This window comes from Ambystoma mexicanum, chromosome 3p, assembly GCF_040938575.1.
Source record: "Ambystoma mexicanum isolate Mex_15411 chromosome 3p, UKY_AmexF1_1, whole genome shotgun sequence".
In the NCBI taxonomy this organism is placed as follows: domain Eukaryota; kingdom Metazoa; phylum Chordata; class Amphibia; order Caudata; family Ambystomatidae; genus Ambystoma; species Ambystoma mexicanum.
In genome coordinates this window covers 1,181,812,900-1,181,830,010 of record NC_090925.1, presented here as the reverse complement: position 1 = coordinate 1,181,830,010, position 17,111 = coordinate 1,181,812,900, and the positions used below count along the sequence as shown (strand labels likewise).

The 17,111-nt window shown below is 45.9% G+C and overlaps 1 protein-coding gene across 8 annotated transcripts in view; it reads right to left on the bottom strand.

Annotated features, from left to right (window-relative positions):
• SLC25A48 (solute carrier family 25 member 48) overlaps positions 1–15,601 on the bottom strand; it is a 317,472-nt gene extending 301,871 nt beyond the window's left edge. For 5 of the 8 annotated variants that reach the window (XR_011304518.1, XR_011304520.1, XR_011304519.1 and 2 more), the window contains exons 1-2: positions 15,380–15,601; positions 15,142–15,185 (exon numbers count right to left, since the gene is read on the bottom strand). Coding sequence is in view for 5 of the 8 variants with exons in the window: in XM_069652593.1 (XP_069508694.1) it covers positions 15,142–15,185; positions 15,380–15,425 (90 nt within the window). In the remaining 3 variants the exon portion in view is untranslated. The remainder of the gene's footprint in view (positions 1–15,141; positions 15,186–15,379) is intronic. The other 3 variants (XM_069652592.1, XM_069652597.1, XM_069652596.1) reach the window with 3 other exon arrangements.
• Between the last annotated feature and the right edge of the window lie 1,510 nt (positions 15,602–17,111).

Here is a 17,111-nt window from a genome sequence, read left to right as displayed (position 1 = left end):
GTTTTGAAACATGGAATTGAGCTGCCACGCATTGCCCAGCATAAGATTTCAGTTGAGGGCAAGCAAGCTGCGAAATGCATTGTTTCTGATTTTGTGCATCGCGGGGTGATTGAGGAAATTTCAGGAAGTTTGTGCAATAGTCCGATTTTACCCATGTACAAGAAAGGCGATAATGCAATTCCATTCCGTTTCATAATTGATTTACGTGCCATTAATAAAGTCGTCGCTCGGCAATTTCCAATTGTGCCTGATGTGATGACAATATTAACCATGATTCCAGCTACAGCTACTTACTTTAGTGTTGAGGAGACTTTGGTCAGAGAGAGGGTTCTTAACTTCACATGGCACTAAGATCCAACATGGCTCCCTAATAGTACAACTACTCTCAGAGCTTGCGCTCCCTACTCAGTTAGCCGTTATGAAATGTGCAGCACATCGAAAGATTACAGATGATATAGGAAAAGAAAATGCTTTTGCTGATCAGATAGCTAGACAAACTGCTACCGATCTCCGTACGGAGATGTATGTTTCAAGGGAGACTGTAAATGCCTATGCAATGGATGAGGGTGTTGGGTCTGTACGGGATATCCAAGCTGATGCCACGTTAGAGGAATCCAAGAGGTGGGCTGAAGGCTTGGGGAAACTTGATGATGACGGGTGTTGGGTGGACATAGTTGAAGGGAAATGGCTACTCCCTGACGCGTATGTAATGATGATGTTCATCATAGCCCATGGTCCTACGCATGTTTATGTGCCCAGAAAGTAACGAAAATGTTAGAGAAAGTTTGGGTAAATGACAACATTTCGAAAACTGCCCAATGCTATGTCCAGGATTGCATGATTTGCCTACAACACAATGTGGGAAAGGGAACAGCAACTCCAAGGGGAAGTTTTGGGCCACCCTCTGTCCCCTTTGAAGTCATCAATTTTGATTTTATTGAAATGGAACGGTGCAATAATATGAAGTACGTACTAGTGGTCATCTGTGCTTTTAGTAAATGGGTTGAGGCTTTCCCTGTCAAAGATGATACAGCCATGACTACTGCAAAAACCATGTTAAAGGAGTACTTCCCAGGGTTCAGGCTACCAAGAGTCATCTGGTCAGACAATGGTCCACATTTTGTCGCTGCCGTAATTCTGCAGATATTTGCGGCATTACAGATCGACAAACGGTTCCATTTGGCCAGACACGCTCAGAGCGCCGGACTAGTAGAAAGACACAATGGTATCATCAAGAACAAGCTCCCTAAGATGTATGCCGGCACTAAATTAAAATGGCCGGACGCCTTACCGATCGTGTTATTATCCATGCGTACAACCCCTCAAACTAAGACTGGGCTCTCTCCATTTGAGGTGGTAATGGGGAGACCTGCCAATATCTGGAACCTTGCTAAATGTAGATCTTTGAGAGATGTTGAAAATGTATTACTTTCAGATTATTGCAGCCAGTTGACTAAAAACCTGTATTTGATTTATCACCAGGTGCGAGAGGCTTTACCTGTGCGATACGAGGGCCCGGGCCACAGCATATGTCCTGGAAGCTGGGTGCTTATCAAGGCATTTGAGCACTCTTCCTGCCTTGCACCTCGCTGGCACGGCCCATTCCTGGTCCTGTTGGTCACGCAAACGGTGGTGCGGGTTTCTGGAAGAAAGAATTTGATCCACGCCTCGCACGTCACAAAACTTCCTCACCCTGTGGCACACGATACAGAAGAAACAGAACCCCTCGCTAACACTGCAACCAACGATCCCAAAGCAGTAGATAGCGTGGAGAGTGTATGAGAGAATCTTTCTGAGCACGTGAGGCTTGAGAAGCCTGCCATTTTGTCTCTACACTCTCCAAAAGTTTTGCTTCCGGAAACTGCTGTTTCAAATTCGGCATCTTCACTTATCTCTGATACTTTGCTTCCAATGGGAAGTGACGACACATTGTTTGCAGATCAATCAGTACCGGGAAAAGCAAGGTACAATTTGCGTCCAAGAAAATAGACTTACGGCACAGTTTTGCTGTGCATCTGTAGACTTACGGCACGGTTCGGCTGTGCATTCGGAGAAGGAAAGGATCATTGAGGGCTTGTTTTTGTCCAAATTTGAGAAAGGGGATTCTGTTGGCTAGGGTTATGGAAGGACTAAGAAGTTGCACGGCTGGCAGGTCGCCAGCAATGAACATTGGGGGTTTCTGTTTGAAGACTACAATGCCTGTCACCGCTACCGCTCGTATGCGACTTGTAAATGATTGTGTGACCAACCGGGATAATGGACAATGCACCTGGGCTCCGAAAACGTATTGCTGTGTTTTTATAATGATATTTGGTTTTATAATAGTCACTGTCCTAGGCTTATGGTACCTCAAGGAAATGCATCCTTTAGAATCCTTGTTACCAACTGAAAATGTACCTACTGTTCCTACTCCCTTTGTACATTTACATACTCTGTCCCCTAGGGACTCTCAGCCTAGACAAAGGTACCAAAATAATACTCTGCTACTTATCATGAATGCTACGCATGCCATTTTTAATAAGTCTAACTGTTGGGTCTGCTCACATTTACCGCAACACAGGGATAAGGGGCTAGGTTGCTAAATTCATCCTTTACCTTTGACAACTGCTTGTTATACTTCTCTTAGAGCACTGTTCTTTGGCCTTTGGAACGATAGCATCTCGGGGAACTTTGATGGCACTAATTTGAATAGCTTTGAGAAACGTGTTTTGACTCCCCTGGGATGCTCGCTTTTCGCAAATAGGAGTAAGCCTAACGTTGCTTCTATTAGGCCTTCTAATAGACTGTCTCGTCCTTTCCAATCCTTGATTTCCTTTAAGATGGCTCCAATAGGCAATAAGGATGCCATGCCTACTTCTTACACTGTTAACCATAGCCCTGATTCAGTTTCTTTTTGCATACAGAGGAATGGTAATAAGTCAATGGGAGATTTTTAAAATTGTGCCAACGTTGCAAATTTGACTGAGGAAGACAGACCTTTGTATGTAGGCGAACCTGTCTACTTTCTTTGTGGTAATGTAGCATTTCCATGGTTGCCCAGAGATTGGCAGGGAACCTATTATTTAGGGATCCTGTTACCTGGGGTGTTTATAGCTAGTACAATAGAAGTTTCAAAGGCTTGTCCATGGCAGGACGAGAACGGTGACACCCCAGCACAAATCTTGCGAGATATAGCAAAATCAGTTGTGCCATTTTGGGGGCAGATCGCGAATTCCCAAGATATCAGAAGACTAGCGAGAGTACTGGAGAGAACATCAACCGGACCACGGACATACTCTATAATATGACATTAGAACAGAAAGCGATAAGACTAGTAGCGCTTCAGAACCGGATGGCATTAGATGTCATTCTGGCTGAACGTGGTGGAGTGTGTAAATTAGTGGGGTCCGCTTGCTGTCTTTTTGTGCCAGATTCCTCCCCAACTATCTTCAAGGCAATACAGAATCTGCACGTCCTTAGTTCAGAAGTGCATGTTCCCGAGGGAAACTGGGATTTTAGCACTTGGTTCTGGGACTTCTTGCGATCTTGGGGTTGGAAGGTACTTTCGGTCTTGCTGATCATTTTGGGAATTCTGTTGTTCCTTTGTTGTTGTATTCAGTGTCTACCTAGTATATGTTCGATACTAGGGGGATGTTGCGCACAAGTGATAGGTGCGATAAGACATAATGTGTATGCCCCAGATAAAACTTCCAAGGAATATGTGTTAAAAGAAATTTTAGCAAATGACCTGATGGCAGTAGATATTTCTGGCAGCGATTCAGGGTGCATGGATGATGATGCATGGAGTTATTTGCAAGGAGATCAGAAGTAGTTTAGCACTTGGCATAGGCCAAAAGGAGGGTTTGTCAAATGAGAAATGATATCGTGCCTCCTATTGCAATGAATATATGTATATTGGCCTACGCCAAGCTGCTTGTAAGTCACTTGCGAAGAAATCCGTGTTGCAAGGTCCTGACCTTAAAATCAATGTAAGCCGCCATTTTAGGTCAATCCGCCATTTCAGGTTCACTTTGTAAAGTCACCTTGTGAGTTAAAATGGTAGACGACATCATTCCGAAATACAACATGGCCGTCTTGACCTCTGTGTGTAATTAATATGTAACTTGCCTGCAGACCACTTGCTGAGGTCGTGAACTGAGACCTTGTCGTTCGTTGACCTGTGTGTAAAGGATTATCCGTGTCAATGAAACTAATCCACAAGCATATGTTAAGAACAATATATTCAAATACTGAACTGAGAACACTTGTTTAACTACATTGTATTAATGTTTGAGAAGACCTGCATGGGAAATCACAAAACACACAGTTGCCGAGTAGGCTTGTTGACGTATGTATTAAAGGCAAAGTAGTTACATGTGGATATGCGAACTCGGCATGAACCCTAGATCAGTAATGTATTAGAGGAATATTAACCCGAAGTAGGGTTGGACATCGTGTTTGCAAATGGTATAAAAGAGCAACGAATTCTAATGTACAGCGTCTCTCACTGAATACACCGAACCACGCTGGAGTTCGCTGTGTTACACTGAGGGCCGATAGCTATCTGATTTTGCTTTGTTCTTTGTAACTGATTCAGTATAAATTAAAGATCTTCGTATTTTCCTTTGTAACCCGTGTTCGGTGTATTTCCTTTTGGGGTACTCAGCCTCGATATTTTGATTTTGTTTTCACAACAGCAATGGAGAATTAAATGTCTACCTGACATGGGAATGTAAAACAAAAGATGACCATTCATGCAATGTTGTCACTTGTGGACCAATCTACACTCCTGTCACATCCCACAGTCCCCCATGATCACCATCCCACACATGCATGCACCATGCTGCAACTGATGATTGTAGCGTGAACAGTTATGAAAGCATCACACCACCTCACGTGTATATCACTGGAGAACACCACATGGACACAGATGTTATTACAAATGACATGCACATATGCCTTGGACAGTAGTCACAGCTTGCTTCCACTTGACCACGGAAACAAAAGTCCATTGTGTGCCCACTAGGCCTATGTGACACCTACCATTGTTGCAGGGTTCCAATGAGCCACCAAGCAGCAAACATTTTTGACACCACCCAGTTAGTGGTAGACAAACTCTCTGCCTCCCTCATGCCATCTCATCCATTATATTGTAACAATTCAGGAGCTGATTGCCTTTTTTGTACCTACCAACAGCTTGATTCTTGAAAGACCGAGGGTGTGAATCGGTTCACCTTCTCTAGGATCTGGACCTGTAGCAATGTTATATGATTGCGGCCACCAGACTATACCTCCACACTGCATCTTGCCCCAATGGCCATCCTCACCTTCTTCTGACTCTGGATCCTCATGTCACACCAGGGCTTCTTCAAGTTCAGAATAGTATGGACTGACACTCTCTGTGCATCAATGACAGCTGGGATGTTGTCCCAGATCCGTTGATGGGCAGAGGACACAAGCTGCTTGTCAAGCACTAGAGAGGGACTCCTAATGATATATGATATGATATGATATGATATGATATGATATGATATGATAGTTTATTTATATAGCGCCTATACACAATGGGCCTCATTACGAGTCTGGCGGTAACAATGCCTGAAATTCCGGCAGGTTACCACCAGACTCGTATTACCATTCCACCTCTGTGATTCCCGGAATTACTGGGGCATTATGACCCTGGTGACCCGGGAATTCCGGAGGCGGAATTCGGTAAATCGGAATCAATGGGAATGGGGAAGTGGAAACACCGGCACCATCTCGTGATGGTACCGGTATTTCCACATCCGCCTGCAGGCGGGTGGTGTTAAACCCGCCAGGTCAGACCTGGCAGGAATGACACCTCCCGCCTGCAGATCTCGAGATCACCCGGTCCGGAAACAGCAGTGGCAGCGGATTTACGGCCACCGTTATTTCCAGACCGGGTGACTCGTAATGAAGCCCTATGTGTTTCAAAGTGCTTCAATGCAAGAGAGGGAACAACGGAAAATACAATGACATTCTTACAGGCCATGAACAGTAAGGATGTGAAATGAACTATCGTACTCGGCCTGACGACATTTCAGATAGTGCAAGAGCTAAGAGATAGAAAAGGAAGGGAGGGGGAGAGTGGGAAGGAAATGGAAACAGACAAGCGACTACTGTACTAGGCCTGATGACATTTCTGGTAGAGCCGAAGAAAAACAAAAGGTGAGGGAAAGGGGTGCAGAAAGGGGGGGGACAAAACAAGCAACTATCGTACTAGGCCTGACAACATTTCAGATAGTGCTGGGGGAGGTGGGGGCAGTAAGGGAAGGGGGAGGAGACACACAAGGTTGTTATCATACTAGGTCCAGGGACAATTCTGATAGAGTAAGTGCATAGAATAAAGTAAGGGGAGGAGGGGAAGATATATGAAAAGGGAGAAGGAAGAGGAGGAGAGAACAGAGAGTAAGCATTCAAAAAGAGTGGAGAAGCAAGAGGGGAGAGCGAATACAATTGCAGAAGTCAGTAGTAACACATAATGTTGCAAGCCAGGATACAAGATGAAGATGGGAACAGCAATGGTCCAGGATGTTCTCCCCAGAAAGCCAACCTCATTGGCCAAGAAGTTGGCAGCCCTCAGCCTCACCAAATTGGCTGTGTGAGCTTATGGAGCGGCCATTGCAGAGTTGAGGCCAGTATGGGTGCCAGTGGGTCCTTAGAGTACCTGAGCAGATGAGCTGTGATGGTAGAATGAATGTGTTTGTGTCCAGATGAGGCAGATATGGTTATCAGGTGGAGTACAAAATGAAATGGTACACAGTGCACCAGCAGTAGTTGACAGGCTGCAGTGGTCAAACAGTCACTAAAGGACAGTGCAGGTGGCTAGCCACCAATGACAGACTACCAGGCAGCAGGAGTTGTCATGCAGAGAAGGCAAACAAAGGCAGGAGGAGGCAACAGATCAGGCAAAGCAGGAGGACAAGCACAATTCAGGTGGCAACAGGAACTCAATGAGGCAGCACATGGAGAAAAGTGGAGGAAAGCCCCCAGGAGTTGACAGGCTGCAGTGGTCAAACAGTCACTAAAGGACAGTGCAGGTGGCTAGCCACCAATGACAGACTACCAGGCAGCAGGAGTTGTCATGCAGAGAAGGCAAACAAAGGCAGGAGGAGGCAACAGATCAGGCAAAGCAGGTGGACAAGCACAATTCAGGTGGCAACAGGAACTCAACGAGGCAGCACATGGAGAAAAGTGGAGGAAAGCCCCCAGTGCATAAGTTACATAAGGCACGCTAACTGCACTTTGCATGCACAGTGTAACCATGTATCAATGAGAAAAGGAGGCAAACACGCAGATTGCTATTTCATGGTGCAAGTGAATTGGCCACATACGTTGAACAGTTTGCATTTCCGTACAGATGGGTGCCACGCAGGGTGCGCATACTTGTATTATGTCTGTGTGACTCCATCACATGCATGACTAGAAGCGATCACAGAACCACGAATAAGAGGGAATTATTGAAATAGAAGGAGCCACAGAAGGAGAAGGAGCCAATAACAGAGAAGGGGACAACTAAAGATAAAGGGAAAACTTAAGAAAAGGGGCCACTAAGGAAAAAAAAGGTTCCATATAAGGAGCGGTTCATCTTCGCTGACTTTGTGTGGATGAGCATCAGGGAGACCTCTATACTTGAGCAAGCAGAACCCTCTCACTTACAAAATGGCAGCAGGTGACAGATAACATAATTGCCTGTATGGTGGAACATTGCACTGCCCACGAGTCATGTGGGCTTTCTGACTAAGAGAACAGAGAAAAAGTTGAGATGGGGTGTGAGTTCAGCCCAGGCAACAGATGGCAGATAGTTTAAGATGGAGGAGCTGACTGAAATTGAAGAGGTGCTCAGGGGCTTGATACCAAGTTAGCAATACATGGACGTTGGATGCATGGATACAGATATGGCCACATCATGTGAGTGACATGTGTGCATGATGTATTTTTGTTAACATACCTTCAATGTCAACATATGTACAAGGGCCATTATTCCTCCTCTCACTCCTCATGGCATGTGAGCACACCCTGCTTCATGTTTTGAGTTTTGCGAACCTGGTAAAGGCATCACCCAAGGAATAGTGTACCATAGTTGTCCTTTCATTGATGTCTTTATCATTCACAGAAGAATAGAAAAGAACCTGGTAGTATGCCTTTAGAAAGCAACACACATGCTACCACAGACAATCCAAGTGTCAGGTCATGGAATGAGCATGAGGCCCCACTACAGTTGCTCTTTCTTGGGTTACACTTTACTGCTGTCGATAAGGGCATTATCTCTTGGGTGGCTGTTGCATCCATTGGGCAAGTGCGTCTGGTGTCCTGTGCTCAAACACAATCCTAAGGTGGCAGTGATTGAATGTCATTCATCATGCCCGGCCAGCCTGTAATTAACAAGCATAGATTGCCTAGCTGTTTTCATTGCCCCTATGTCCTGCTTAGACTCACTGCAGGCATGTTGCAGCTCCATAACAGAGGGTGGTGATGAGAATGTAGGTCTGACATGTCCTAGTTAGAATGGTTTAGTTTTCATGCATGATGGCTGACCCTCAGAGGGAATATGTTGGTAGACCTTATATGCACATATGGCAGAACATTGAAATCTGATACTGTCTGAGGCCATTGATGTAGGTATGGTGATAGCCACATCTTCTAAGTGCCCTCATTCAGGCCCCCAAGAGTGTGCTCATGAATATGTCCAGTGTACTGTTCAGTGTGTGGCACAGTTGCTCCATTCATTTGGAAGTTTATTACATGATAGACACTACATGCATCCACAACCCCAATGACGTATGGGATGTCCACCCAATGATATTAGTTAACGTTCCATCAGTCGATGCTATTCACCCATCGACAGTCTAGTATTTTTTCATCCACCTTTTTCGCACACACACTGAACAGGGGTCAGGGCAGTCAGTGTAAAAACAGACCAGAATGGCTACTGTGTAGGTGTGCTTCTTACATGTGTGTGGGGAGCACATGTGCCCTGTCACATGAACAGGCCTGGTCTTATTATATTGTTTTACAAAGGGTCATTCAGGGAGTGTCAGGTAAAATACAACATACTGTGGTTAGTGACTCTTCCAATCTCTTCATATGGGTGATTGGCACAGCATGGCATTTTTAAGGGGGCAAAGTTACCCGTCTATGAAATGGGGGGCTGAGTCTGTACTGAGGCTTGGCTAGGTAATGTGACTCAGATGGGGACTATGTGGAGTGATAAAATGGAAATGAGTGATCATAGTGTGCCAGTTGTATTGTGAACAGTTCCCTTGGAAAGTTGCAGGTCTGGCTCCATGACATGATTCTTGAATTATGTACACAGTGAGAGGACGTTTTGGATGTTCAAATACATTGCATGTGTTTGGTGTGATTAAAATGCAATGTGCATTCCAGACTTTTCCATGGGAAAAGCACAGATGTGACGGTGAGAAGGGCATTGGCATTGAGGAAACATTGCAAGCTGTACTTGTGTTTGTTTTTCCAGCATGTGATGTGCTCTGTGAGTCGGTCATATAGGATTGATGCCAGGGGTTAGAGTCTTAATAGAATACATATAATGCAGAGCTATTGTGCAGCATTGTATGAACATTGTAGCCTACATGCGTAAATGTTGAGGTGTTTGATAGTTGTCTGGTCTTTTGGCGGTGAGGATTCCCCATAGGATTATCAGGTTGGACCTTCTAGCAGCAAAGGCCAGCGAGCTGTGCCTGGTGAACATCCCCAGTGCTTTCAGGCATTAATGAGAAGGCCTGACAACTCTTCCTCCTCAGTGTATGTGGCTACTGATGTGGATGACATAATTCAGGAACTCGTGCATGTGACCGAACAAACAAACCAGAATGAAAAGGAAGAGAATCAAGCCGCCTTGCCCTTGTCTGGTGTGACCATGGCACCACATCCGTTATCTGCTATTGGTGGTAGGGACAGTGGGGCACATGTGAGCCCAGAATATAATCTGGCTTGCCCTGGCGTATCCACATCTGTCGGGTCTGCATCTTTGCCATTAAAATCATTGGAATTCGCAGTGCTGTTTGGGACGAGCACTTCTGGCATAGGACATTATACACAGACTGTTGGGTCACAATGACAGTGCAGACCATGTTCATCACTCCTGAGCAGGTCTTGCACACGTGAGGCCCACTTGGTGCTAACCAGTCTGAGTGGGGGGAGGAGTTGCTGCATGCGAGATATAGACAAGGAGAAGTGTTGCAGGAGTTGTCTCAGAATATAACACAAATGGGCACTGCAGTGGTAGTAGGCATTGTGTATCTTCATCAGTAGATGTGTGCATTGAGGGAGGACATGCAACAGGACAGGGTGGCATTGAGGGAAAGCATCCACCAGGACATGGTGACAAGGGGGAAAAGCATGCACCAGGATATGCATTGAAAGAAAGCATACACCAGGACCTGTCTGCCATTGATGGGTTGTTGCATGCCTTCTATCATGCATTTCTGTGGGTGGCAAAAGAGGATTAGACTTTGGCATCACATGGTTTTACTGATCTACCAGTTGAGTATGTACCAGTGGATGGTCGGTCGAAGTGATTGTGGACATTTTGCCTCTCCAGGATTGGGTTATGTATGTTAGATGCTATTTGTTTGGCCCTGCCCTTTTGAAATGTTGAAAGTGAGGGGCTGTCTGCTGGTTTAATGTGTTTTGTTGGCACTGCAGGTCATCTTTAGGAGGGGTATTTGTGATGCAAATACCCCGATCTGGACACTAATACCCTTGACTCCAAACCTGAGTCCTAATAGCACTTATGTTCTTCGCCATGACTGAGCTTAATCGTTATCTTCTTCCAAGTATGCACTACTATATCAGTCCCGAAGATGTCAACCTCTGTTAATCTTACCTATATGGGAATTAATGTGCAGAACTACAAACCCAGAGCCCAATACCACTTAAGTTCAAGCAATACAATTGGGTCTGCTCTTGTTAACCTGTGTCAATCTTACTTACCTGGGATTGAATGTGCAGTACTACCGTCCCAGAGCCTAATAGCACTTCTGCTTCAAACAATACGACAGGACCAGTTCATGTCTTTCACTTAGTATACAAGGTGGCCTCTGATCAAGACATAAATACCCTCCCACCTGCTATAAACATTTATCCGGGTCCCAGAAAATGGGCTCAACAGCACATATAAACAAGCTTTAGTGTTGTATATTTTCCTGCATAGCGCCCATCTGCCACTATTAGTTGCCTCGCTGTGCTAGATTCTGCAAGAAATAGGGGGCGGGTTGGGCATTAGTGGAACAGTGGGAGAGGCAGATGCAAAACTTGTGGTTTTGATGGGTACAGGTCAAAAGTACCTGGTTCCTGTGTGCTAATTAGCTAGCTATGTTTTTTCTAGAGAATCTTGGAAATATGGTAATTCTAGAGACGTGCCCAAGATCCGCTAGACTACAGTGCTTGGTTCTGGTTAGCTGCTACTTTGGGAGAGTGTTATTGGGCTAATGAGAAGAGTTTAGTCATGTGCAGTTAGCGTTATTGTGCTAATGGCTAGGCCTGCTTCTGTCATATGTAGGGGTGTGGGAAATGTGTGCGAAGTGTAAGGAGGTAGGACTTATAGGGCAGTTGATTAGTCTTGGGAACAAGGGAGTAGGCTTTACAAGGCAAAACAACCTGCAAAGCTGCACTCCCACCACTGGCCTGTTGCAGAAAGGTCACATTTTTTCACTAACTCACATTGCCACTACCATTCCCTCTCTGATATCTCTCTCTCATATTGATACATTGGGCCTCATTACAAGTCCGGCGGTAACCAAGCCGGAAAAACCGGCAGGTTACGGCCTCACTCGTATTACCATTCCACCTCCGTGATTCCCGGAATTACCAGGGCATTACGACCGCGGTGACCCCGGAATTCCGGAGGGGGAATTCTGTAAGTCCCCGAAACACTGTCACCATGTTGTAATGGTGCCGGTGTTTCCATGTCCGCCTGCAGGTGGGTGGTGTTAAACCTGCCAGGTCAGACTGGTGGAAGTGACACCTCCCGCCTGCAGAACTCGAGATCAGCCGGCCCGGAAAGAACGGTAGTGGCGGGTTTACCACCACCGTTCTTTCTGGACCGGATGACTCATAATGAGGTCCATTGTATCCCATGTGCACCAAAACATTCAGAGTTGGCAGATAAGGGGTACATCTGGAAACCCCACTCAATTACCATAAGGGAGAAGTTTAGGGACGGGATCTTGCTTCCCTCTTTGATTATACTGGCCTTCCTTCAATGGCAGAAGCTGTAAGGCATACTGTACCTTCAGCCAGGGTCCAAGGCAGAGTTATTTTTTCTCACTTCTTGTGAGGCTTCAGATGATCTGCCAAAAGAGGCTCTTAACACTCTTTTAAAGGCAAGTGGGCCACAGTGATTGATGTAGGCTAAGCCTACCTTAGTGAACCAATCCTGGCGTCGGTGCTAACGATCTTCGGTATGCATGAGTTTATAACCAGAGTGCTTTGCAACAGGAAAGCTAAAAGGGTAAAACCAGGTACAAGGTGTGCCCTAGAACTAACATGGCAGAACCCTTCTCTCAACAGAAAGAGCTCTGGGCTCACTCCCTTGTGCTACCCAGCTTCCTTGTTGTTGTGTTCAAAGAGTCTCTCTGATTAATGGTCCTCCCGGTGTGGTTCCTGTTAAAGCGGCAGGTCTGCCTTGAAGCTGCTGAGACCAGAATCTTTGGCTCCTGCAAACCACATCCTCATACCTTATGAATGGGAATCCCCTAGAGGGATGGCTACTGTAACACCATACCCAGACATGGCAGTTCACTGTCATTGATACTGAGAGATGGGATCTGGCTTCAGGCTGACACTCCTTGTTATTCTCTGTAGCCAGGCCCCATGTTGGCCTTGTTGAAATACCCACTGTTGGTATGATAATCACTGCCAACGGCTGCAGGTCCTAACAAAAGAGCAGGTTGTGTGCATGGAGCCTTTGTTAGTTAATCAGGATGGCCATGGCAAGGGAAAGGTTGGTTCTAACCATTGTTTGGGTTGACATTGCACCCACCTTAGCTGTTTCAACTAAATATGACAGGGGCGGACTGTGCCTGTAGGTGGTGTCCAGCCCGGAGAACATGGCTCTATTTGTTTGTTGTGGTTTGAGCATAGGAAACTGTGTGTGGATTAGCCCCACACATTTTCCTTAGGTCAGTCTACCATCATTTGAGCATAAGAAACTGTGTGTGGATTAGCCCCACACATTTTCCTGAGGTCAGTCTACCATCATTCCATTTAATTAAAAATTTAGAAAAAGGCCACTTGAGCCCCTGCCCACCATGCGGACTGTCGAATTCCTCACACCCTAACAATGTAACATGTAAACGTGCTGCTCATTATTTTTTGTGCTATCTGAGTTGCGATATTTTTTCTGTTCTAGGTGGGACCCTCAAACGTTAACACTGTAGGGGGCAGTAGGGTCAGATAGCTGGCAACCCATGCAGGACATTTCTGACGTGTGAAAGAGAACAGAGCTGAGCACAGGAACCCATTATTGTGTGTTAAGAGGGCAACCCTCTCCCGCTAAGCTTTGCAGCCAATTGAGTAAGCTTCCTTTGAATGGTGTACCGTTTGAATCTGACATTCAAGTTATCTGTCACAGTCCCCTGCCCCCCGCCCCATCTTACTCCCAGCGAGAAACCATGTGCATATTAAATCAACGCAGTGATTTCCAGTGCGTTATCATTCAAAAGTAACACCCATTTAGAAGGCGCCGGAAAGAGAGCGCATCCCTTCTGGCCTGCTATCAGAGAAAGGGACTATGGAGGAGGATGCACCTCTGTTCTACCGTTGCATCGGGAGTCTCGCTGGTCGTATGGACATCGGCATACCTGTCAATGTGTCATGCAAAAATTCAAAATATGGCCATAAGAAGTTCTCACGCTCCCCTGCGCAAACACCTGACACACGCAAGGGCCTTGCAGGAAAGAATTAACGGTGGCCCTGTGTCTCGTCGTCCTAAGTGGTCATTATTTCAATCTTAGGATCTTGCGTTTGAGTCCGGGGTGGGAAGCCAGCATAACCAGTTTTCCGAGTGCACATAATAGTATTCCCCCAGTAACAATAGAGCACGTCGTGTTTCCGAATGTTACATAACGTGATGTGGTCCAACCAATCTAGTAGGAAGATATCCACAAGTTTAAAGGTCACAACAAATTAATGAACAAAATTAAAAGCACGAAAGTCCGCGCTTTACTTTGGGCAGGACAGATGTATAGTGCGTTTACTGGTGCTGTGAAGCGTGCGCGCATCGCAGGGCGCAGAAAACCTGGGGGTGTTTGATTCACAAACGTAAGCAGGTCTGACCGGGAGTACCCGTTATTTAGGTAATATTTAACATAAACATGGGGTAATGAAAATTAAGTCCTGTTTCGAATTGTGTTATACTTTGTGGTCGAATAATTCATGTGTAGTACAAGTCAATAACATGTTATTTAAATGGCAATGAGTGCATAGTGTTAAAGAGGGAGTTTAGTAATAGTAGAGCAAGGTGGGTGAGACGTGGGAGAGGTGGAGGAGGGGGCATATTGGGGTGTTGGGCACTGGGCGCAACATTGTCTAGAAACTGCCCTTGCACCAGTGCTTGCCATTTCTGCAACAGAGCCTTGTACCAACCGACTAGTTAAACAATTACCTGTGTATCCACAAGAAAGTGCAAAGGAGACATTATGCAGCAACCGCCACAAAAAAGTGCATAGTAGACATTGCGCAGTAGGCGTGTGTTATCTAGCCGCTGTGACAGCACAGCAGCACAGCTAGAAAGTCCTGTCCAGTCTCTAACCGGTACTTGGGTTCTTCATTCAGGAAGCAACCCTCAGAAATGCCGGTGCCTGCACTTATTAGCTCCGGGGATCCCAAGGCAGCGTCCCGCGAGCCGCCACAAGCAGCTTCCTCAAATTACATCTCATTGGAATGAGCCCCGAAGCCCACCCCCCCTGCAGAGTCCAAGCCCGATCCCAAAGATCAGATTTCATATTCATAAAAAAAGCCAGCCCGGCCCCCCGCAGAGGTCTGCAGTCACACTCCCGTAGACGCCTTTGCACATTAGCTCGGACCTGCATAACGAGTTTAACGCCCCTCCAAACCAACACCGCCAACGCCTGCCGCGGCCACCATCACACCCAGAACACACAGCGCGATTCCTACCTTGACTGTATCCAGTGGGTGTCCAACAATAACGCCAGCAGCACCTACGGAGAAGGTGAAAAGAGTGTCGCTGAGCTCAACAGAACATCGATTCAATGGCAAGGACGATGCGTTGCAAAACGTGTCTGCTTGCTTAGCAAGCGAACAGCCAGATGAAACATAGGCTGCCACGGCGATATGGGGCCCAATAATGGCAGGGAAATACATATGCAATCACTTCAACTAAAAGGTCGCTCACCTCCAACCCATCCAGCCACAAAATCGTCTAGTTGAAAACTGCTCATCCTTTATTGCTGTAAATCCATTCATCGGCTTGTTTTGTAGAGTCACAAACGAATCTATGTGTTGGCTTTGATTTGCTGTCAGCAACTGCAACCACAATTGCACTGACACGCTCCAGCTTCAGGGACTTCAGACTCTGTCTCCGCTGTATGCAGTGCGCCTCTTTATGCCTGTCCTGCTGTAGACTCCTCTCTTGGACGGCATTCCTTAAAGCTCTTAAAGGGACAGGAGCACCGAATAAGTTACTACCCAGTTCCCAAAGCTGGGGAGACATGCATTGGCCGATTGTAACTATTGGACAGGCTAACAGCTGCCTTGACATTGACAGAAACGCGCCGGGGTGTATTTTTATTTTTTTTTACTGCAAGGTTCAAGGTACTAAGCGCCCAGTGTGGGGAGAAATGTTTGGTTTGCAGTACAAAAGTAACTTAATTGCTGGTAAGAGCAGACAGAAGATGAACTTTAAATTGCATGCGAAAAACGTCAAGAGAGGATGGTGAACAAAGAGGGAGAGGCAGAGAGTCCCAATGCTTTGAAGCCAGAAGTAAAAAGGAGTGGAAACAGGATGATGCGCAGGGGGGCTTAGGAGTGGTAATTAAGAATTGGTTTTGAGAACAAAGAGAACACGAATGGACGTAGGAAGAGATGAGAGATAGCGTGGTTCATGACCATGTATGCCCTTTTAAACAATAAGTGAAAAAGAAGATGAGCGTTAAAAGTTAAAAGTGAGCAACACAAGAAGGAGGGAGTGATGCATGAATAAAGTGACCATAAAAGACATAGAGCAAAATTGGATTCAGAATGGAGAGGAGCAAGATGAGAGGAAGGGAGACAAGGGAGGAGATCCGAAGAATAATACGAGGAAAGATGAGAGATGTAAAAAGAAGCTTGGTGGTGTGAAATGATAAAGGGCGAGCACAGTGAATATTAAACAGAAACAAGTGTGGGCAGTGCCAGAGATACGTAGGGCGAATGATAGAGAAGGATCAAAGATCATTCCCAGATTAGGAGCAGAGGCAGAGAATTGGAGGGACGAAGGAGCGAAGGAGCAGGGATGGCGTGAGTAAAGTAGACGCTCGGAAAATGGATTTCCATTTTGCAGGGGCTGAGGTGAAGACAGTGGGTAGACATCCAGAGTTGTACAGCACTGAGACAGTGGGAAGCAGTAGAACAAAGTGAATCAGTGAATGAAGAAAATTGAAAGTAAATGTGTGTATCGTCGGCATGAACATGACTTGAGAAGTTATAGGAAGTTATGAGGGAAGAAAGAGGAATGGGATGAAGAAAGAATCAAAGAGGGCAAGGTAGAGAGCCCTGCGCAACACAATACAAGACAGGATGTCTTTGTCACCAGGACAGGAACTTTATCGAGCTGGGATAAGGGCTATGGCCGAACCATATGTATATGTGAAATCTGTGTATTGCCAGCAGTCTTCTAAGAAGTGCGGGGCCATAAAGTCAACCAGGTATGACCACACAATGATTCCTTGGTACTGTTGGGAAGGAAATGAACTCTCCCACCCCCCTAGGAACTTTAGAGTAAGGCAAATCCCATAACTACACTCACGATGTACCATGGGGGAGGAGGGTGTGCTAAGAAACCCTGCACAAATACGATATTATATGAAAAATAGATGCTTAGACTTAGTGTGCAAATATAAGTAAGGACAATTTTTATAGTTATGGTG